Genomic DNA, 24,605 nt, shown 5'->3' with positions numbered 1-24,605 from the left:
GGGGAAAAGGCATTTACTTTAGTTTTAGCTTTGCGAACATTGCAGTCACACTGGCCTTTTCAAATGCACAATGCATAATTGTAGCTTTTTGGACTGTGAAAATGTCTTCTGGTTTCCCAATTTAGAGAGCTAGACATGTCAGCGTTGTGATTGCGTATGCATATGAGCACACTCGCTCTTTTTTATGACAGATAGATGAGAAGTCAGGAAAATGAGGGTCAGCGCCACATTTCCGAGACTCGTGATGCTTTCTGATGAGAGAGAGGGAGCGAGAGATGCCGAGAGAGGGAGTCGCATTAGGTAATTGGCAGTGAGATAGTCGGCAGAATGAAATTATGCTAGTTAATCTCTCCTCAATTAATCATAGCTGGAGAGCTCTAACGGTAGACTAATTATTTCCCCAAGTGCTTTTAAACACCATAAGGGGCCACCTCTACCTGTTCAACTCTAGTGAGACTTTTCAGGGAATTTGTGCAATGTGGGTATTTTTGTGTGTATGTGGTTGTGCATAATTATTTTTGGCCCTATCATTAGTAGCAGTAGTAGTAGTTATGGATGTTTCTGCCTAAAAAAAAAAGAATAAATAAATAACATACATTTAAGAGAAACTTTAAAATTAGAAATAAAGTCACGTTGTGAGATATGGAGATATAACAATCCAACAATTTGGAGATATAAATTCTCAGTTATGGGAAATAAACTTGCAATTATGAGAAATGAAGTCACAATTACAACAAATAAATCTGCAAATGTGAGATGTATAAAGTCACATTGTGAGATACAGTATATATTCACAATTGGGAGATATAAAGTTGCTAAAAAATATGAATGCATGGATGGATGGATGGGCGGGTACTCTATCCAGAATTTGAACCATAAATAGTAGTAATCTGGTACAATATGATATACAGAATATACAAAAAATCTAGAAAAAATATTGCTCAGTAGTATTGTATTATATTATATTATATTTATTATATTAGAATAAGAAGTATTTGAGTTAAAATTGCTATCTTGATAAATCTGAACACAGTGTGAGACATTGTTGAGGTCTCTTTTGAAACTAGAAAATACTTTTACATTTCATAATTCAGAAGATACATGAGATTACTAAAGTTAATAAGAGAAAAAGACCAAGGGACATAAGTAAACTGCTTCATTTTCTCTGTATTTAATCTCATTGCTGCTGATATTAAAGGGGTATCGTTCGTGAGTTTTCTTTTATATGTGAATGTAAGATCATAATTCGGAGGTGAACTGGAGGGTGTAGCCCGAGTCTGATGTAGCGATAGAGAAAGAGACAGGAGTGTGAGAACGGGAAATAAATATACACATCACTCTGCCGCACCTCACTGCACCATGTCTGACATGGTTCTTCTCCTGCTGTTGTGTTACTGTACACACTCTGTTGTCCTGGCTCACTGATGCAGCACCGCTGAAAGCATATGCAGCACAATGCTGAGGTTACTGAAGCAAACCAGGTCAACAGCGGCCTCAGTCCTCCTGAAGATCTACCGGCTCATTCTCGCCCATCACGTTAGCTCAGCCAAATCACTCGTGAGCTGAATGCTGTGTTACCTCGCCTAATGCTATTAGAGGGCGTTATGCTGTCAGTTTGCAGGGAATTTCCAAGGGAAAGCGCTAAAAAGTTACTTTTGCTAACTAAATTATTCCGTTTGCCTGTCAGCAAGTAAGCTGCACTGTAGGTCAAATGGTCCCAATCAAGTTTATGATGAAGATGTCCCACTTATGTGTGACAACCAGAAAGTTTTCAAATACTTATTTCTTACTTTTGAAAGAAAATAACATTTTGGGTGACATAAAGGTGACTTTTGGTGATAGATGTGATGACCTGAGTCTAGGTGTCCATACTGTGCAAAGAAATAAAGAAAGTGACAGAGAGAACATTAGATCAGCAGCCTAATGAGTCTTAAAGGACAGCGTTATTGAATCAAATAGACAGCACTAACTGAAAATAAAAGAACAGTCTCCCTTTTTTTTTTTTTTCGTCTGGTGAAAAGAACAACCATCTCTTGTGTGGACGGCTCCTACTGCAAATACGAAACTCGTGAAGCATCTGTGAATAAAGACAAGATAATGTGTTAAAGAGGGTTTTTATCTCACTAAGAGAAAGAATGTGATGCTGATTAGAGGCTGATTTTAGATGCAGGAGATACATACAGGGACATTCACAGAGGGACACAACTTTCCAATTGTTGCAAAGTGGAGGGATTGTTTCTCAGTATGTGTACTTCCCTACTACACGTTATGCAAAAAGCAGTATGTCAACAGGATGTCATGATACAGCACGCAAACCATCCCAATATGATGTACTGCATCTGCTGAGATTCTGATTCAGATTCTGAAACAAGTGGACACTTTGCTGTCCCATAAGGCCATGGGAGCTTAGGAGCTGTCAGAATTGAAAAGTTGACCAAAAAAAAGTGGACAACTGTGAGCTGGCAGCTCTTTTCAAGTGATATAGATATTAAAAAATGTTGTTCTTTGTGGTTTAACTGTATTTGTTTAACAACACCCAAGTAAATTATGTTCACAGTTGCTGTTAGTACACTATGTATGGGGTTGGTGCAATTTTCTTTTTTTATTTCATATTTCAATTTTTTTTTATAAATAAGTCTCATATGCTCATTGATTTGACAGTTAAAACAGCAGTATTGTGAATATTATTGTAATTAAAAAGTATATAATATGTTTTCTAATGAGCCCCTAAAGGGACATGGTGAAGAAGAAAAAAAAATGAGATTGGAGGAAATATTATTTGGCAATGCTTTTTCATTATCTAGCTAAATGTTTGCGTTCCCACGAGACACTTTGCATTCACTCGCAAATACAAAACTTTTCTTATATATATATATATATATATATATATATATATATATATATATATATATATATATATATATATAATTTTTTTTTTTTTTTGGTAGAAACTGTATTTTTTTGGCCCCAAACTTTAGAACAGTGTTGTACTATATTAATATTGTAGTTCCCAAACCCCAATAGTTTTTCAAGGAATGTTCATTTAATGCTTCTTATAATCCCTTTTGTTTGTTTTTGACATTGATTCTGTGAATCTCCTCCAAGAATGCCAACTTATTGATCTAAGATATATGGCTATTAAATATTTTCTTTTTTTTTACTGTGGAACACACACACACACACACACAAAAAACACTTTCACTTGTATGGGCATAAAATATTTTTCAAAATATCTTATTTTTTGTTTCACAGACTGACACTTTTAGATTGACATTAGTAAATGATAAGATATCTTTAATTTTTTTGGTGAACTATCCCTTTAATTATGTTCTTATTAGCAGTGATTTTTTTTCTTTTTTTTCTTCTATTTTTACAGTATTTCTCTCAGTGTGAAAAGCAACGTTATTTGACATTGACACTTTGTGTTGAGGTTTCTTGGGTCACATGGTATCGTGTGTGTGAACGCATTACACTCTTCAGTAAATGCCATTTATCTATTGGTCAATCTTCTTGAATCTGCTAAGACTCTGAGGGCGTCCGCTACGCTCATCTCTGTCACACAGACACACACAGAGTGACTGGACAGAGGGGTCAGCAGTTCTGTCTGACAGATATGTTTTTACTGGGCCTCCTATCTGGAAAACAGAGAAGCAAAAGAGCCAGCCTGTAGTTTAGCTGGCCTCTGAGGGACAAGGCTTAACTTGCAGAAGATGAAAACACATTCACACACAGAGCACTTAAAATATAGAAAGACGACTAATACTTTAACGCGCAAACATGTTCTCGCGTGCTAGAAAAATGCGGAATTAAGCCTTAAAGAGCAGGACAAAATACACACACACACACACCCAAACATAGATTACAAAATCCTCATATCCCTGTCAATTAGCTGAGCCTCTGGCCCACTTACTGCTTTCCAGAACCCTGCCACCAGCCTCACAACAGCAGAGCTCCAACTGCGCCAGGGAATCCACTTTTGTCCACACGTAATTAACTCACAGAATAGCTCTGAGAGCCATATCTTCCGTTTTCCCCCCTCCCGCCGTTCCCCTGATCTCTCGTTTTCAAACCCTCCGTCGGAGAAGAGTGGATGTTTCTTTTTGAGTTATTCAAAAGGACTGGCTGTGGAAAATGGCAGGCATTATACTCCGAGCCCCCATCGGCAGAATAGCCCACTATACGGAGTGACAGTTAGCGTGCCACAGAGCCGCATGCGTTTCCGGCCTCTCTGCAGCCTGGCGACATTCGCTCTGCCCTGGGCTAGAGGCCCGAGTATGGCTCCTTTTGTTCGCCATCTCCAAAGCCTCGCTTTTCAGGCTCAAAACTGAGTTTTAAAAGTGGCTTGGGGTCAAATTTAAAGGCATGGGGTTTTTAGGGAGAATGTGAATGGAAGAAATACTCTTTGGGTCTGCAGGCCTGCAAACGTTTGTTCACTATTGTAAGTGTTTTGTAAATGTTTCCAATGCTAAAATTTATTGTAGAGTTTACCAAACAGTGAACCTTATAATATAGTGGCCACAATTTTTTTTATATAAAATATAAAGCCAATGGAATATGTAAAAATGTTTTTTTTGTTTTTTGTTTTTTTTCCACACACTTTTTTTTTTTTTTTTTTAAATGTTTAGACACTTTCTGATGGTCAGACTTTATGGATTGTATTAATAGTTTATGTATTCAATGTTTTAATTTCATTTTAGATTTGACAAAACATATCTTATATAATAAAGTTGACACAAAAGTTGTGTTTATTTCATATATCACTATATATATCATCATCTATAACTGACCTTGGTAGCAGTTGGGTAAATTTGAAATTAAATGGTTAAGAAAGGTGAATTTAGAGCATTATTTGTTTGCAGATGCTGCTTGGTTTGATATTTTGTATATAAAACAGTCAGACATTTTTGTTGCATCCAATCAATTATATATAAAAGGAGACAGAAATGAATGAAAATGGATCAGCAAATTTCAGTTTGACTTATTCACTCCTGTAAGATGTTCATTTAAATGAAACAAGGTGGAGGCAAAGCTATTCTAGCCATGATTGAATTCATCTCAGTGCATGTTTGACCTGTGTCTGCCCCCATCTAAATGCTTTGAATTATTGCTGCTTCAGAGTGTGTCTTTGAATGACATCTTAAATGGTATCCATCTTACCTCTATAATGAGCTGGAAGAGAGACAGAGATTGTGCAAATCACAATTACATGCTGTTATATTACATTAACTACAGCCTAGAATCAGACAATGTTCTGTTCCATTTGCAATGAGATTATTGGACAAAACTGGTCTTAGAAGAGAACCTAAAATAGGAGCACAAACTAGGAAACAACAGAATCCATTTAGGACTAGAATGAGTTTATACATGAAAAGATGGCTAAGGGCCAGATTTACTAACATCTTGCGCCATCGCAAACCCTCTTTTGGCGTTAAAAACTACTGTCAGGATTTACTTAAGACACGCAGTGAAAAATTAGCGCTGAAAAGGCGTTGACGGTGATTTTTGCGGCAGCATATGCATTTGTAGGAGTTTCCATTTTAGATGCAAAATTCATGTGAGAAGAGTATTTAAATGAATCATTTAAGGTGATTTAGCAAAGTTTGTGCCATTCAATTTACTGGTATTTGTAACATTATTTACCGCGCAAAAAAGTATGTCTTAAACCAGGTGCAAATTTGTGGTGTTCTTGGTAGATTGATTTGGTCATTATGGAAATCATACGGCTGCATCTGTGTTCTTTAATTTGATCGTCGTCAGTAGATAACGTGCAGAACTTTCCACTACCATTCAGCACTTTTTTTGGAATTGCGCTCTCACGCTAATTTGCCTTGTTTAGTAAATATGGCCCTTAAACTGGAAGAGAACAGACTTATATGGAAGAAAAATAACACTATGCAGAACACTATACACTTAGTGTGCTTTTACACTGGCAGTTTAGTACGGAACGGGGCACGGTTCACATGAAAAATCGCTAATGTGAACGCTGTCATGTGGACCCGGGTGCACACTGGGGTACCGAACCCGAGACTACCTGGAGGAGGTGGTCTGAGTTCGGTTGCTCCCGAACCGTGCCGCGGTTCGCATACGTTTTAGCTGATTATGATGTATTTAGTTAAATAAAACACATGTAAGGGATGATAGTGTTGATGATTTACCTTGGATACGAGCGAGAGTGAGCCTGCCGTGTATTCGCGCATAGCGTGTGGAATCAGGACAACAAATTAATGGAAAAAGTTTGTTTGCAAGCAGCAGAAAACCACCTTATACGTCACACACAGTAAACCTGTGTTGTTCACTCAGCTCTGCATAATAGCACCAAATTAATAAAAAAACACAATATATTGACTCGCGTTCTGTTTTCTATCATGCGTCGTGCACGTTTGCGATGATTGGCACGCAAACGCACCAGGGTTCGATAGAATCAAGTTGAGTGTGAAACCAGACCAATGCTGCGGGGGGCGCCGGGAACAAACATGCTCGGGCTCGGACTGCAGCAAACGAGCCCAGTGTGAACGCACCCTTATAAGCAAAATGGATCGCAGACAAAAAGATATAATGTACAAAAAAATCCACCCATCTTTGACTTTCAAGGCCAATTTCCAAAGCATTTTAGCATTTTATTATTTATCATAAACATTTTTTATTGCATGCTTTCAATGACCATTTTTGTGAACTTTCCGTGTATAATAATGTATACAGAGTTTTGTGCTGGAATAATAAATCAGAAGCAGGCTGTATGGCAGCAGTGTGTGAGGGGCGCCAGTGAGCGCTCCTTTTGTTGTTTTGCACTGGAGGAAACAGCAGCTGAAGACAGCACAGTATGCGATAGATGAAAAGCCAATGTATGGCCTCGAGGGGCCTGAGCGGGGCGAGAGCCAGGTATTATAGTTAAGACGCTGTGGAGATGTGGTAGTGGTCTGAAAGACTGATTGACAAACATATTCATCAACTGAACACTAACAATCGAAATTGGGTGGACTTGGAGCTCTGTGTGGACAAAATACTAGGCTGAAAGAAAGAAGTTGATGTTGAATCTCTTTAGTTTGATGGACAGTTATAGAAAGAAATTATTCAGAGATATTCAAGGTGAAAATAAATATTCTTTCATTATTTACCATTCGTTCCAAACGTGTATGACTTTTGGGGAACAAAAAAAGGTGGATTTTTGAAGAATAATCTGGCCATTCTTTTCATTTATAATAAAAATTGGTTGAGGACTGGAGTCTTCTGAAGTCATACAATAGCATTGTGTGAGAAACACAATGCTATTGCATGTGCAAATTGCAAATTGCAAATTGCTATTTAGCTCTTCTTTGCATGATAATAAGAGAAAAATCAATGTATGATTATTTTGAGACAGATATTTTCAATGTGTCATATAGATAACAAATGTCTAAATTATTCTTTCAAAAATTTGACTGAATTACTGATTTTGATCGTTTTACGGGGTTTTTGCATCCTTTTTAAAGCTTAAACTCTTCAGTCCCTATTCATTTTGACTGCACAAAAAAGAGCAACCAGCACATTATTCAGAATTTCTCCTTTTGTGTTCCACGAACAAAATAAAGTCATACAGGTTTGAATTTACATCAGATTTTCTTTTTCCCGTCTACTTCCTCCACACCATGTTTGGTAACACTTTATAATAACGTTCAGTTGTAAGTCATTTATAAGTGGTTAGTTAATGATGAACTATTCATTTACAAAACATTCATAAATGATTAGCAAGTGATATACTAACTATAACATTTTATGTATGTTTTGTAAATTCTGTTACAAATCATTTACAATTGATTAGTTAATGATTAACTAATCATTTACAAAACATGACTATGCATTCATAAATGATTAATTAGTGATATGTTCATTATTTTATGTATGTTTTGTAGATTCAGTTATAAGTCATTTACAATTGATTAGTTAATGATTAACTAATCATTTACAAAACATGAATATGCATTTCATAAATGTTTAATAAATGATGTTACATTTTTTTTGTATGTTTTGCTCACATCAGGTGCACAGTGGTTAAAGACTCTATGTGTTTCAGAGAAGACAGCTGTCTATACCTTCACCAGTCAGCACTTACACTGCAGTGCACACTACACTACACACTACACACTACAGAAGACAGCTGTCTATACCCTCACCAGTCAGCACTTACACTGCAGTGCACACTACACTACACACTACACACTACAGAAGACAGCTGTCTATACCCTCACCAGTCAGCACTTACACTGCAGTGCACACTACACTACACACTACACACTACAGAAGACAGCTGTCTATACCCTCACCAGTCAGCACTTACACTGCAGTGCACACTACACTACACACTACACACTACAGAAGACAGCTGTCTATACCCTCACCAGTCAGCACTTACACTGCAGTGTATACTACACTACACACTACACACTACACACTACAGAAGACAGCTGTCTATACCTTCACCAGTCAGCACTTACACTGCAGTGCACACTACACTACACACTACACACTACAGAAGACAGCTGTCTATACCCTCACCAGTCAGCACTTACACTGCAGTGCATACTACACTACACACTACACACTACACTACACACTACAGAAGACAGCTGTCTATACCCTCACCCGTCAGCACTTACACTGCAGTACACACTACACTACACACTACAGAAGACAGCTGTCTATACCCTCACCAGTCAGCACTTACACTGCAGTGCACACTACACTACACACTACACTACACACTACAGAAGACAGCTGTCTATACCCTCACCAGTCAGCACTTACACTGCAGTACACACTACACTACACACTACAGAAGACAGCTGTCTATACCCTCACCAGTCAGCACTTACACTGCAGTACACACTACAGTGTTCAACACCTGTTATAGATGATGTGTAAACGCATGAATAAATCATATACAACACTTTCTGCATCCCCTAATCTAAAGTGTAAACTATTCATCAGTTGTAAATGTCTTACACTTCATTCTTGTTAACTTCATGTTATCTACGAATGTATATGTAACACATTTACAAGTGATGAATAGTTTACACTTTAGATTAGGGGATGCAGAAAGTGTTATAAATCATTTACAACACTTTCTGCATCCCCTAATCTAAAGTGTAAACTATTCATCACTTGTAAATATGTTACACTTACCTGTTACAAATGATTTGTACATGTATTCAAGGCATTTACAACACTTTCTGCACCCTCTAATTGCTACATACATACATACAAAAAAAAAAAAACATTATTTATTAAACATTTATGAAACGCATATTCATGTTTTGTAAATGATTAGTTAATAATTTACTAATCACTAGTAAATGACTTGTAACAGAATTTACAAAACATACATAAAATGTTAGTATATCACTTGCTAATCATTTATGAATGTTCTGTAAATGATTAGTTCATCATTAACTAACCACTTATAAATGACTTACAACTGAACGTTATTAAAGTGTTACCCAATGTTTTAAAGAGATGATCGCCTAATCATACGCTGACGTTGTCTTGACAGTCGTATATGTGAATAACCTGTTACAGTTCTTAATGCCTCTTTGCACACATTAACTGTCATATAAGATTTATCCAGCCATTTTGTAATCCCTGTCTGAAGCATTAACATTGCGCTGGCATATCGACGTCCTGCAGATCGGAGCCTACACACTCATCTTTGTTATTAGTGCTATTGAGGTACCGCCGCTTGACTGAGCGTTCATTGGTGCATGACAGAGCTTTGTTGGATGAACGTACATCCACACCTCTCCCTAGACACTGGGCAGCAATCCAGCCTTACGATATCATAAAAGCGAACAGGAAGCGGCACTGAACTCTTTCTGCGGTCAGGTGTCTCCGTCGGACCCAACTAACCCTTACTTGCCCACAATGCAACCGCACCACAAAGACGGGACTAAAGCTAACAGGAGCTCGCAGGCATTATAGCCTGGCCTTGAGGTCAGGAGGACATGTTTAGGGGTTCGGTTGAGGTCAGTGAAAGGTCCTTACCGGACAAGGATGCTAAAATGGTTTGTGTCAACAAGTATCCCAAACGAGAGACAGTCTGAGTGGGTTTAAATGTAAGCCTGTTGTGATCTGTGACTGAAGAACGCCATTCATAGTGCTCTTTCTTTTGTGCAGCATTGATTTCCTGGAATTTAACGGCTTAACAATAAAAGTTGAGGAGCAATATGTCTGTAGCTCTTAGATGTGTTTATTTCTTTTCTCACCCTCAATTTTTCTCAATCTGTCATTAAATATCTTTGTATAATGCACCATAGAAGATTTTTTTGCAAACATGCCATGTAATAAATTGATTCTCAGATAACTGCAACACATTATGCTTTTTTTTCCTGTCTGATACCTTTTTCTAAATTGATTAATCTTACTTAGCATTACATTGTGAAGAAACCAAACAGTGATTCTACCCTATTCTTTCTTTGCAGGAGAAAAAGAACATTAAAAGTAAGCAATGGTTAACCCAAATTTTTGCTCTTCAACAAAAGGCAGCATGCTTTGTTCCTTTTTTTTTTTTTTTTTTTTTTTTTTTAGATTTGCACTCACCCTCTCTTGCTTGTGCCATACCTCACATTTGGTCATTAACCGACCATCTCTAACACTGCAGCTTTGTGCTTTGGCATCAAAGGTTAGGGATTTCAGCATTTAGTGTTTGTGTGCACTTCAGCTTAGTGAACTTCATATTCAACCGTGTTTGTGCATTTTTGCGCATCTGATGGTTATCTGTTTGCTTGTCAAGTGTTTAAAAGTGTAAACAGAAAATATTTGTTCAGAAGACATTCTGAATAGAAGAGATATGAGATGTTAATGATACTTGTGGCTTTGTGGCTTTGAATCTAAAACGATCTCTTCTCTCAGCCCGGGAAAATAAGCAATCACTCAGATGCGTGACAGTTAGAGCCTTTAGAAAACGCTTGCATAATCCTTTTAACTTACATACATGTTAAAGATGTAACCAACTAGCAAATCCTCCAATATGTCATTCTATAAGTACACTGTAGGTGTTTCCCAAGGCCAAGTTGGGGATTAACAAGTAAAAAATAAATAAATAAATAAACACACTTTGTACACTTTTGATAAAATTGAATAGGTTTTGTAGAGTCAGCTTGTTTGTTGAAACATAAAAACACATTGCATACACAACGCATGCATATAAACACATCAGCTACACACACTCAGCCATTAGAGATGGATTCAGGACAGTAGTTTAGGAGTCAGAAGTCACAAAACAGTAGAATTGCCCCACGTTTTCAAAGCATGATTCTTTTTAGAGCTCACATTATTTCTTCTGTTTAATTTATGTTTTAGCTTTAAGTGTTGTTGTTTGTGTATGTATGTTTCCATTTTAGTGTTATGTGGTATGTGTTGACCATGAAGTTACAGTAAAAAAAAAAAAAAAAAAAAAAAAATTGCACGAAGCCAATCATAAATATTTCAAAGGCTTCATCTGACACTTGCCATTCTAATGGCAATTTCATGAGACACATACCACAATATATATTTTTTTGTGACAATACTTCAGTTTTCTTTTTCTCAGCTATTCAAAGCCAAACGACGCCACTAATGCCCCACCGTTTCTGTTTCCTTCTCTCCGTTTCCTCCAGACACTCGGCCCCTGCCTGACGTAGCCATGACGGGTAAATGCACGCGGGAGTGTGGCGAATACGGCCACTCGGATGCCTGCTGGATGCCTGTGCGCACCTCGCCTGAACGTAGGCCCAAGGCCACCCCTCCCAAACTCTCCACCTTCATGACCTCCCCCGGGGGCAGCGTTCCCGAACAGCCCGGCAGCCAGGAGGCGCTAGCTGTTGCCAACGGCGACCCCTCGCACCTGCTGGGAGACCGTAACCGTAATCTCCTTAACAAGAAGATGGCCGCCTCCTCCTCATCCTACGACACGTTTAGCTCAGCTGGATTTTCCGCCAGCCAGGAAACATCTCGCCCCATCGAGGAGATTCCGCTAGCGCCCACAGGTGAATACAAGCCGACGCAATGCGGAACTCTCACCAGGCGGGAAGTTTACCTGTAAACGACACACAACGACTGCGAAGGGACGATGACAGTGACTCAGCATGGTTAGAGATGCTGTTAGCAAACCAAACCCTAAAACAAAAACAACATGGATTTTCCTCAAACTGCTCGCACAACTAGTGCGGCGCTACTTTCGAACCTAAATTGAGTAAAAACCGTGGAATTACATGTTGTAAATGTGCGTGAGAAGGATGAGATGGAGGAGGGGGAAGTGGCTGAGGTGGAGAGAGAGGAATGCTGGTGGATAAGTGCTACTTTGCTGCTAGCGTATCGGGCCCCGTAGACTTCCCCAAAGTGCTGCCTGGTTTCTGTAGACTCTTTATAAACATGCATGCATCATCTAACCCCTTAAGAGTGTGTGCCCCTTGAGGCGGACCTGGACTATACCTCTTTGTCTTTGTTTTTATAACTGTTGCTATAGCTATGGGAACCGATAAGACTGGTTCTGTCTTTTAATCCGTTTTTATTTTTCGGGGGTGGGCGGGAGTGTTTTTATGTGGATGTATTATGTCCATATGCAATCAGTCCATGAACTGAACTGTCCGCTCTGGACGACAAATCACGTTAACAAAGAAGAAGGAAAAAAGACTGGCCAATGATAAATGAAAATCATCGCACGATGATCAGTGATGGCGTAACCAGATGACGTCGGAGCTCTTCGTATGTCGTCATTGACTTAAGCATTTTACAATGGTTTGTAGATACTCAAATGGCGCAAGTGAACGGCGTACGCACTGTACAGCGCGAAAAGCAAGTTTACCTGTGTGCCTATCAACCTCATGTACACACGAAGGAACACAAGCATACACACGTTTTTCTTTGTCGTGTTGGTGAAGTATTGTACATTATATACATATACTGTAAACATACTCTGGACACACAATCACGAGCGACCCATTTCCATCACGCTCCTACACACCTTTGGAAGCAGAAGGAGGTTCTTTACATCCCAGATATTGACAATTAATTGCCTGAATGTCACGAGTTTGTGTTATTGTGGTTCATCCCTTTCTTGATGTGTGAAACTATGCTGAAGTTCCTCTTTTGTGGTCTCAAGATGGCCTCCCGGCACGCACACATTTGCAAACGCGCACACACAAAAGATCTGCACATTGTACATACACATAATAATTATCCCATAAATTCACAGGAACTCTATTTGGATATGCTGCTGGGGTGAATTAGTCTAACAATATTGCCCTGCTGAAGAGCTTGGGCTGGCCCTGTGTAACATTCCTAGTATGAATGTTAAATAGAGCAATAAACTCATTCATTAGATTCACTCTCAATCTCACACACTTCAGAAGTGTAATCAAGGGTGAGAACTTGTGTCCCTCGTGTAGCGGTCAGAGTGAACCGACTACTTGTACAATCACATAAAAAGTTTGGCGACAACTGGCACGACAGGAGCGATTGCAATGCGACGCACGATGCCGCTGTATAACCAAAGTATCGGGAACAACATGACGTGGTGTCTCAGAGAACTGGGACAGGAAAGCTCCTTTTTAGGTCACATGTTGCTTTAATTACCGTCACACATGTTTCTGTGCAATGTGGGGAAACTACGTGCACATTTATACATGCATTATGGGCCTATCCCAAACTATTTGCAAGAGGAGGAGTATACTTAGGAGGCATCATGCTTTTAAAAAACGTGGTAAATTATTCAGATGCAATTGTGTTTTTTTTTTTTTTTTGTATGTTAATGATTCCTTGAGTTTGAACGGACTGCCTTTTTCGCAGCTTCCAGATCTGTAGTCTGTATGTACTACTCGTGTTTAAAAGAAGTGCTCTGATGCTTACAAACTGTATACATAGATATGTACTTTTTATTGCACGTTTAAAGGGAATCTACACTTACTATGAAAAAGAAAAAAAAAGTGTACAGATATCATACCCTGTGAACATGGAAGTCCACTGCTTGCGTTTGTTACAAACAGACACTAGACATTGTAGTATGACTATGTATATTGATTTGACGAGGATGAAGAATCAAACACATTCGTGATTCACTGATTTATTTAGCATCACATCATCCGTTGCTCATTTATCTGATTTATTTATATATGTTTTAATAGCACATGTACTTTTATCCATTGGTTCTGTAATGTTTATATTCTTTTCACACAAACAAAAAAACATACCTTTCATTATGTAGAAAATGAGTTATGAAACTTGATTCCAAAACAATTCAAACATCTCGCGTACCTCACAAGTCTCCGTTCTATTTGTTTTTTTCAAATATCTGCTCATAATGATGCCCTCTTCAGATCTCATCAGTCATATATGTCCCTTTCCTTCCCAGTGCCACTTTGTATATGTAGTGCTTCTGTAAAAAAAAAAAAAAAAAAAATCAAAACAAAACTATAGCGTGAATGCAAAATATGCAACTGTGCCTTTTTATACCTTTATTGGTATGACTTGTTGGTTTTAACTAGTATGAAACCAATTGTACTGAGATGCTTTCTAAAAGTGGAGAAAGAGTAATTTATGCTGAAACTACAGTCCTGGCAATTTTACTATGATAGACTTTCAAAAAACAAAAGCTTTTATCTTGTGGCTTCTTTAAGTAAGCTCAGTCGAACTTTGTCAAGTATATTGATGAGTACCAACTGTACAGGTCATAGGTGATACCCTGGTATATTCATCCATTTCAAAGTTAGCATGGTCACACGTCCAAACTGCGATTTTTACAGCAAGGATAACTTTAGTCAGGAAAGCGACTTTGGAAAGGATCGGTAATGACACAATGCTGCAATGGCGGCACAGCAAAACAGAGAAAATGCACAGTATCCATTAGGGATGAAGCAAACGTGCTTTGAGACATTCTGCACTTTTCATGATATGAGAAGGTAGAAGGAAAACAAAGCTCCAAAGGTTTTTGAAAGGGACACACACCTCAGAGGACCATGGTGTAGATATATCAGCTGATTCCTATCAATAGGAGTATATGGCAGTTATGATGTCTAAAAAAGAAACCTGAGGAGGTTGACACCTACAACTACTGTACATGCCTGGAAACAGCCTGCACAATACATCTGACTTTGTTGTTGACGTGATGAATTCGCTTTCTTTAATTGTCGTTTGCACTCTGAGGTGTGTGTTCCTTAAGCTGACAACTTAGAAGATATAAGACTTAAGTTGTAGCACTTAGGTCATAGGACACATCACAGATAATGAAAAAATAAATTGTAATTTTAATCATACTCTATTTGTCCTTTGACTTGGATGTTGATGTAGAATTGAGGATTGATTTTAATCATTGTTTTATTAGGAGTCACTATGCACGCAGCTTAGCTGAACATGGCAAATGTACTGAGCGCAAGCCCACCTCTATTTATGATCTATTTTACATATGTTTTGCTTTTGTACAGGTATTTCTGTAAATAAATTGCTTGTCATTTTTGTCTCTGCAGAAATTAAAATATACCATGATACAACCAGTGGCTGGATTTGTTTTAAGCTGTCTTTTTGGATGTTCCAACAAGGATGTTACTTAATCATTAAAGTTGTCAAATTATACACTGAATATGTAATGCATGCAAACAAACAATCAACATAATTAATTAATAAATACACTTGTTTATTGGTTAACAAATGCCTGGCAGTAATACAGTTTACATAAATCAAGGGAGACAGTGACCTTATACCTAGCCAACACAGACTGGCAAACAACATACCTTTAAGTGAAGCCTTTTACTTTGCTAAGTTGAGGGCAAACAGGCTTCTTTGACATCTGTTAGCAGCATCCAGTCGAGTTTAGAAATGATTAGAGAGCAGATACTGTCATTCCATTTCCCAATGCTGTTAAAACTTTCATTGAGCATCAATCATCAATCAGAGATAATCATAGCACAGTTTAGTTTTAATTAATTCCTAAACAGAATCAGATTCAGTGCATTAAAACACTGTCTAGACTCTGATATAGAACACTCAAAGCCACAGTTCACTTTGATAATCAGTGCTTCAGAAACTCATCCATAAGATCTAGTAAAATATGTGTATTACATTACAAATCAGCACCACATTTTTTCATCCTAAATTTCTTGTAATCTCACTACAACGTAATTACAAATAGAAAGTTTCTCTGTGACATTTTATGTGTTTTAATCAAATTTAAATTAATTGTAAACACTGTGCTGAGACATATTAAGACAACTGCTCTGTTTAGACTATTATGTCCGTGTCTGGCCTAGAGTGATAATGACACAATATAGTTTCGCTCTTCTTTTTCTTTTTTTTTTCTTTTTCTTTTTCTTTTTTTTTAAAAGTGGGCCAAATGAGGAACATTCATTTCAATTGCATATTTCTACAGTGAAAGTCAAGATGAAACTAAATGTCACAATGAATGCAAGTGCAATTGTGTTAATGCACTGTCCCTGCTAAGCATTCAAATCAATTATTAATTATGTGAATTATATATGTGTGTGTGTGTGTGTGTGTGTGTGTGTGTGTGTGTGTGTGTGTGTGTGTGTGTGTGGTCCTAGTATTCCCTACTTTATAGGTCCCCGTGAGGAAAACAGCTTATAGATCATACAAAATTATATATTTTTTTAATTTGAAAATGTAAAACTGCACAAAGTTTTTTTTTTTTTTTTTTGGATGGGTAGGTTTAGGGGTAGGGTTAAGTGATAGAATATACAGTTTGTACAGTATAAAAATAATTGTCCATGGAAAGTCCCCATATAGAAACAGAATGTGTGTGTGTGTGCACAAAGTACATGGTACTTTGACTGTACGAAATTATGCAAAAAAAAAAGGTTGTTTTATTCAGAAAAGATATAATTCACCAGTAAAAATATGACAATTAAAATAAAATATAAATAAAAGGCTTATAATTTTAGCTTCGGTCTGGGTACACTGTGAATAACAGGAATTATTTTTGTCTCTGTGGTTAACAAGGACACTGATAACACAACCCTTGAGATTTGTTTTAAAAATGCATTATTTACCCTGTGCCCTAGAGAGTTTGCTGACTTCTACTTTTGCAGAAGGGTGCCTAAACTCCCCAGAGTTCACTGCTGTTCCCTGCTCAGCCTCACAAAGTCCCACAGCCAGTGTGATGGATAGAGCACTCACAGAGGACTGACCCTGGATCAGCAGCTCTCAGCTGCTGCAAAAATCTAACACGACCCTTGAGGCATGAGAGCACTATTACACCCCAAAAAACTCTCTAACTTATTTTGGACTCAATAATATAAACTTGTCCCTAACCTTTTTGACCATGTTTGACCATGATTTATACGATGCTCCAAATACAGACTTCCAGGGTGTAAAAACAATAAATAATAGTTGTAAAATTTGTGAAGACTTGCACCAACAGGAATCCATTTGACTCGCCTGCATCTGTACAAAGCATTATGTAATTAGGTTCGTACATTTGAAGGCAGGGAAGGACACCTCATTCTGAATGAGAGCAAACAATGTAACTATGTTTGTTGCCCATCTCAAAAGCACATAATGTATCTTCATCAAGATCAGAAGTTAGGGTGTGGTAAAGGGGAGAAATTGAAAGAAATGGAGATCCAGCGAGAGGGAGTCGATACTCAGCATGGGTTATAAATAATGTCATTGATCAGCTCTCACTGCAGTTCTGCTCAAGATGGTGTTTTGAAATGAATTTCCCTGTCATATTTAACCCTGCCTTTGTCAGCCACTGATTGAGAATTATATGAACCACTGAGGCAATGGCAAAACATATGGGCACAGCCCATACCCTGTCAATGTAGAGTTATGTTTACCTGATTTATGATGTTCTAATGTTCTCCTCTGTATAACGGGAAATTCAATCAAAGGCTGTTAGCACTTTGTACAATAGATTTTTGGTATTTGTGTGGCCTATTTTTCTCCCTCAAGTAAAAGAATTAAATCGCCATTTCAAGCGCTGTGAAAGTGAAGAACTAAATGATAAGTTAAAAAAGATGCCTGCAATAACTTTGAATTGAACTGAAACTGTGAATATTCTATCCACCATTTATTTGTGGGAATAAAGCACCCCTGGGATAAAATTGCTGCAGCATATTATGTTGTATTTGAATCAAGGGTAAACATCCAAAAGCAGGCATATCTTATATGTACATATACACAACATCATGTGCCTATGGTCGAATCACAGCTGCATTGAAATTTAGCATGATAGTAAATGTGAGTTCAATAAACAAGAAATTATTACTGACTAGTGACTAACTTACAAATAAGACAATTATTTACCACTTCACCAAGGATAATAGTTCTAAACAGTGAAAGTCAAAACAGGATTAGTTTGCTGCAAAACACCAGAAACACACAGTAGTGCAATTCCAAAATGAATATTTGTATTTCTTGAAATGAGTATTTTTGAACAAATCGGCGAGTGAATAATTCAATGACTCACTCACAAAGCAGTAAATTGTTTAGTTCCTGAATTAATCAGTGTTTTGACCAAATGGTTAGAGCAAATGACTCACAGACTACTGCCATAACAATGTAACCCGCAGAAAGAGTCACTGAACAATTCCAACCCAATATATATCTGTACCAGGTGAGCTACCGAGAGTTTACTATTACAGAAAAGCAATACATATGGAGCTGAATATGTGATGCAAATGTCAAAATGTATGTTTACAAATAATGCACTATGTTAAAAAAGAAAAAAAAAAGTTTTCAGGTTATAGCATAGTATTGAGTATTGTGAAAATAAGTTAATTCATTAATAATGTGTCAGGGATTCACAATTTGTGTGAAAGGACTAAAAGTTGGTGTTTTACTGCAGTTGCTGGTCATTTCAGCTGAAAACGGCAGTGATTTTTTTTAATTTTTTTTTATATATAGGTAAGTTTATGGAGTTTTGCAAAAATATAGTTATAAAGACACATTGTTCCAATGAGCCTATACAAGCAAATTGATACAAACACTGAGATGTCCCAGTTCTGATGGAATGCTGTTTTAAAACCCCGCAAGCCCAAATGGATAACGCTCTGAATGATAATCCAAACGGATTTGCCAAGAGCTAAATTTGATCGCTTTCAGACAGTTTGAGTCCTCAAAACTGATGGCAGACTAATATTGGCCAATTCAACCTTTCTCTTGCAGCTGTGGATATATATATATATATATTCTTCCTTTTTCATGTCATGTGGTTAAGAACTGCCAGTGTGATCCATCGAGGTGGAGCTCTGGGCCTCAGCACTCATGTCCATAATCTGTCCCTTCCCTCACCATCCCATTAATCACTTTATATTTTGTCAGACTGAACTGAAACCCTGTGATTTAACTATGTGAGAGTGTGGGTATTTGTAATTGTGATGGGATAGTGACAGGTAAAAGACACGTCTATTGTCTGCTAGATCAAGTAGGTCAGCATTTATTCCAGACTATAGTCAAAGTACATCACCCCTACGCTGATAGATTAGCAATAATGAGACACAGCGATTGACATGCTGCCCACATACATATTCAATAGCTAGGTTAACAAACAGGAACAGTCTGTTTATTAATGTATTGTCCCAATATGGTAACACTTTATAATAACTGCATGCTATTAATCATTAGTTAAGCATTAGATAACAGTTAATTCATCATTTCTAAAGTATTAATAGACATTAATAAGCAGTTTATAAATACAGCTATACCAGGGGCTGTGGCAGATAATTTTTAACGCATGTGCTGAGGGGGTGCTAGATTATTGACAGGGGGAGCTGCACAATTATAGGCAATATATATATATATATATATATATATATAGGTATATACTATTAATAAATTAGCAAAACTTGGCCACTAAATATTTAATATTCAATTATTTTAATGATCACAATTAAAGTTTTAATTTTATTAAATTGAACAAGCGCAACATTCAGCATTCAATCAAATATTCTAAAAGATTTATTATTAATAATAATGTTATTTCAACATAATATCTCGTTATTTCAACATAATATATGTGCGTGCAACAAGCAAGATGTGCATTTGTAAATCCGGTGACGCGTGCATTGATTTTTATTAATAAACTAGTGTTTTCTGTGTCAGTGTCGGCTGCAAAGATGAAGTTGACGATCGCCATATTCGTAGGCTAGTGAACGCGCTTATAGAGAGAAATGCATAATTCATTACATAATCAGAGAGTAGCCTATTTCTTTTCGTTTTGAATAGTTTTGTTTAAAGACATTTCAAGCTTTGTGTATTTTATGTATTTCTCATGTATGTGAGGCATATGAGTTTCGGTTAAGTTAGGATGAGATGCGCTCCAGTTAACGTACAATGCAAGTGACCGCGCGGGCGCCTCCATGATTATATTGTCTGCTATATTTGCTTTATTAAATCCAGGCAATTGGTTGATGAACAATTGATTAAAATTAAGATACAATTTACACAAAATGAAATTCCCTTTAAAGAAAGGTTTTCTACAAAACAAAACTTAATGAAGTGGTCAAAATCATGTCTGACCCACTCCATGTCTCTCGATATATTGCGCATCCTATCTTACTCGTGCTGTTCACTTTTCATAATCAACATAGATGGAAAAAAATAACATTATAATATTTTAACAAATATGAAACTAAATGCGCTTATTTAATGGCTACAACAGTATAGTAGGGCTACAGTACAAACTATTTGTACAAATTGCTGCACATTCATTTAATTCTGAATTTTGCACACACAAGTTGAAAGGCATTTGTTCAAATCAAGTTCACAGATAATTGTGCGTGCATTTATTAATCATTATGATACTAAAATCATAACAAAGTAGGCTATGCTATGTACAAAAAAATCAGATGAGCCCAGAATGAACGCAACTTTTAATTACACGTTAAGCATTTTCCTCCCATAGAAAACCATTATAAGAACCCTCCCTAGCGCCGCCCATGAGCTATACATGCTTTATTCTTGATGTATAAGCATATCTATACTGTGTCTAATAATTGTATTTTCATACTTTCTTAATGAACAATTTATCATTTCTAAATTAAGTATTACATTATTTACAAACCAGTTATTTAGGAGTTGTCAGTGATTCATGAAATCATTTAAAAAGTACTAAAGTGATTAATAAACTATTTAAATGTATATTTACACAACTTATTAGTTAAACATAGTAATAGTTATTCAGTGTGTTAATACATGCTTTATTAACATGTATTCCTAATTCCTGATTAATTCAGGTAGTTATAAAACATTTAGTAGTAGTCAACTATGTAGTAGTCAGTAGTTTAGTAGTCAGTTAACTATGTTTGTGAGCTCATCTAAAGTGAGGACTATGTAAGCCTCATAAAGCTATACAAAGAAGATTTTAAGCGGTGTTAAAATCAGTCTCAGCCAATGGACTAAAATATACACTTTCAGTATCGAAATATTCTGTATTCGGTTTCGGTTACTTTGGAACTACATGTCAACTAACTCTCATTAGAGTATTAGTAGACTGTCTGCTTAATATCTGCTAACTGCTAATCTGTGATGGTCCCCCAGCAGACATTCTGCTGACTAAGTAACTTTGCAACTACCAGTCTACTTATATTCTACTAACACTCTAATGAGAGTTAGTAGACAAGTAGGTGCAACATTACTTATATGTGTTGGGTCCATCAAAATAAAGTAAAACCAAAAACTGTAGCTTTAATTACCTTGAACAAAACTGAAAATCATCAATAAGACCTTTGTCTCAAAATATAGACAATCATTTTATCCAGGTGCGTAGCCAGTAATGGGCCAGGGCGGCACTGGCCCGCCCACATTACTCACTGGCCCGCCCAGGCAAGTTTGATCAAAATACATTTTTAGTTTATTTTTATTATTCAAATGTATTCAAGAAAATATATTAATATAAACCTGATTTATTGTTGACTGGTGTGTGTGTTTAATTTAGAGGCGGGCTCTTTAGTGTTTAGTTCTCAACTAAACACTAAACCCAGGCACTTGCGTCTTGTTTTGTAGAATGAAAACAACAAAGGTAGGCCTGTTGTTTAACTAATTTACTTAATTTTTGCCCGTGAAGTGATTTAAGGCAAGACACGGCAGGCAAAAACATCGTTTTTTTTTTTCACTGGTCAATTTTAAAATTTTGGGCTATTTGTCTTCAATGCCTTCTTTCAGACTTGTGGTGAAAAAAAAGTCCAAAATACACATTTAGGTCTTTATTTTACTACATTTTGTCTATTTGCGTCTGTAGATTTCTCCTAAATTCAACAAAAGTTGGCGTTCTAAATCAATATGCTGCTCCGCGATCGCTGTCTGTACCCTGTCATCACAGATACCGTTGAAAAGCTCTCTCTCTCTCCTGTACAATATTGCAAAATAAAGTTGTAACTGTTTTTGCAGTTTGTCTATTCTTTTTTTCCACTCTCTAAGGTTTAATTATTATTTGAGTAATTTTTTTTCTAGGAAAAACTATAGGCCCACTCACTTTTTCACTGGCCCGCCCAAAATACAATTTCTGCCTACGCCACTGATTTTATCGATTCTCATTTGCTACATAAATCTACAACATTTAAAAAAAACATTACATATTACATAAATGTTGCCTTGCTGTCCGCGATTACATCAAGGATCAACAAAATTGCCACATGCATTATCATAAGCGGTTGTTAAGAAAAGTGCTGAGCTGAATTTTTGTGCTATCTAGTGGTTTAAAAGAGAATAAAGTCAAATGTGCCTTACCCCGGTGTGCCTTTAGCCCCTTTGTACCCTACTTAGCTGTCGCAGTATCAAAACATTCAACTCACCATTTGCAGCAACGCATTCGAAATGTGGTACTTTCCAATAAGGCCTTGTGTCTTAACCTTGCTGGTGGGCATTTACTCACAGTTTGGGGATCTGAAGATCAAATGAGATTGGCCACATTAAGCGTTTAGTCAAGGTTTGGTGAATGATTTAAATGCCACAGTCTAAATAAATGATATACACAGACTGACCTTGCTGGCAATCTGAAGATGGAATTTAAAATCTCTCTCTCTTTCTCTCCGAGTACGTCTGTGTGGGAGAAATATGATGAATTCAGTCCACAGTTTGATCCCAAGCTTCAGCTGAGCTTAAGAGACTTGAGAGCATGCTTAAATCTCAAGATGGGAATATGTTTGGACTCTACCATATAGCCAGGTAACACACACTCCTTCCCTCAGACACAGATGGGCACATGACTCCATCACCAATTCTTTCTCTCGTTACAGCACAACACATTTATTTCCCTTAACCAGCAGGATTTCTGTCCACACACATACACCGATATGGTGGAAGAAGCTGTTTTTCTTCATTCAGTTGATGCTCTGAGCCCCAGCGTCTGCACCAGGGCACAAGAAGCAACAATAAATACTGTGAAATAACAGTGCTCAAACAAGCCCTCTGAATGTTTCAAAAACATACCCTCTCGCATCTGAAGGCATCTCTATAAAGCGTGCAAATGTATGGCCGTGTAAAGCGGTTATGAATAATGCAGCGCGTGTGTGGTGATGGGCTGCAGAGATGAATGGTCTTGGGGGAACATGGCTTAGACTGACTGCCTCTTACCACTTTATCCCCTTAATTACACCATGGGATCCGATATAGGGATCAATTAATTCAAGTGGCTCTGGATTTGGCTGATTGGGGATTTCAGAGAACCATAAAGCTGATAATATGAGCGCTCTCGATTCCCAGAAGGGATGTGGAAAGTGAACAGATGTGAGCAGCTGACACAAACACATATACTCACATACAGACACACACAGCGAAACAAACAACATATTGAGCGGTGAACTGTGTGGGCTTTGCATCCACATGATAACTCTTGATCTTAAGTAGACTCTCAAAACTGCCATCAGCAATATTATGTCAAACATTAAAAAAAACACAGTACTGCACATCTAGGCAGTCATCACAAACTGGAAAGACCAAAGAGCATTAAGCAAGTTAGCTAACTTAATGCTGTCTTTAATATTCTATACATTCTACACATTTAACAAATAAGTCCTGTGTGGTCACATTAGCTAAACTTGAGGGAAATTTAGCGAAATTCTGTGTGGCTAAAATTATCTATTCACCTTTATTCATAAAGCACTTTATACAATATACAGATTGTTTCAAAGCAGCTTCACAGTAATAAACAGGAAAATAACAGAATCAAATGATTCAGACTTTATTAAATATGAGGCAGCTTCAAATTCTGCTGTAAAGCAGATTTAAAAAACAAAACAAAACAATAGTGTCATCATTCAGCACATATCAGTTCAGTGTTGATTCCTTTAGTGTCAGTGCAGTCAATATTACTATAATAAATGTGTCTTTTAAACCCCAACTAAGCAAGCTAAAGGTGACAGTGACAAGGAACCCAAACTCCATCAGGTGAGAAAAACTGAGAAAAAAAATAGCTAGAATGACATGTGTGAAATATAATATAATACCAGGCTGCATTTGTCAGATTTCTTGAATTGTTACAAATTTGCGTGACCAACTTAAAACACAATGCAAAATATGCATTGGGAAATTTTCGCCCTGACGCAACATTCCCAAATCCGTGGATTCCTATTGAAATGAATGGATTTTGCCCATGAAAATTCACTGAACAGCAGTAAATGTGAACACACATTCCATGGGCAAAGAAT

General features: G+C 37.2%; 1 protein-coding gene across 1 annotated transcript in view; it reads left to right on the top strand.

The window, feature by feature from the left end:
- Positions 1-14,418, top strand: part of pcdh7b (protocadherin 7b) — a 125,837-nt gene extending 111,419 nt beyond the window's left edge. Inside the window, 2 exon segments of the mRNA XM_084110320.1 lie at positions 10,452-10,470; positions 11,628-14,418. Coding sequence (XP_083966446.1) covers positions 10,452-10,470; positions 11,628-12,052 — 444 coding nt within the window. The 3' untranslated portion in view covers positions 12,053-14,418.
- The last annotated feature ends 10,187 nt before the right edge of the window (positions 14,419-24,605 follow it).

Source organism: Abramis brama, assembly GCF_963993115.1.
Source record: "Abramis brama genome assembly, chromosome: 3".
In the NCBI taxonomy this organism is placed as follows: domain Eukaryota; kingdom Metazoa; phylum Chordata; class Actinopteri; order Cypriniformes; family Leuciscidae; genus Abramis; species Abramis brama.
Note: the sequence above shows the minus strand (reverse complement) of the source record. Positions and strands in the feature narration are given on the sequence as shown.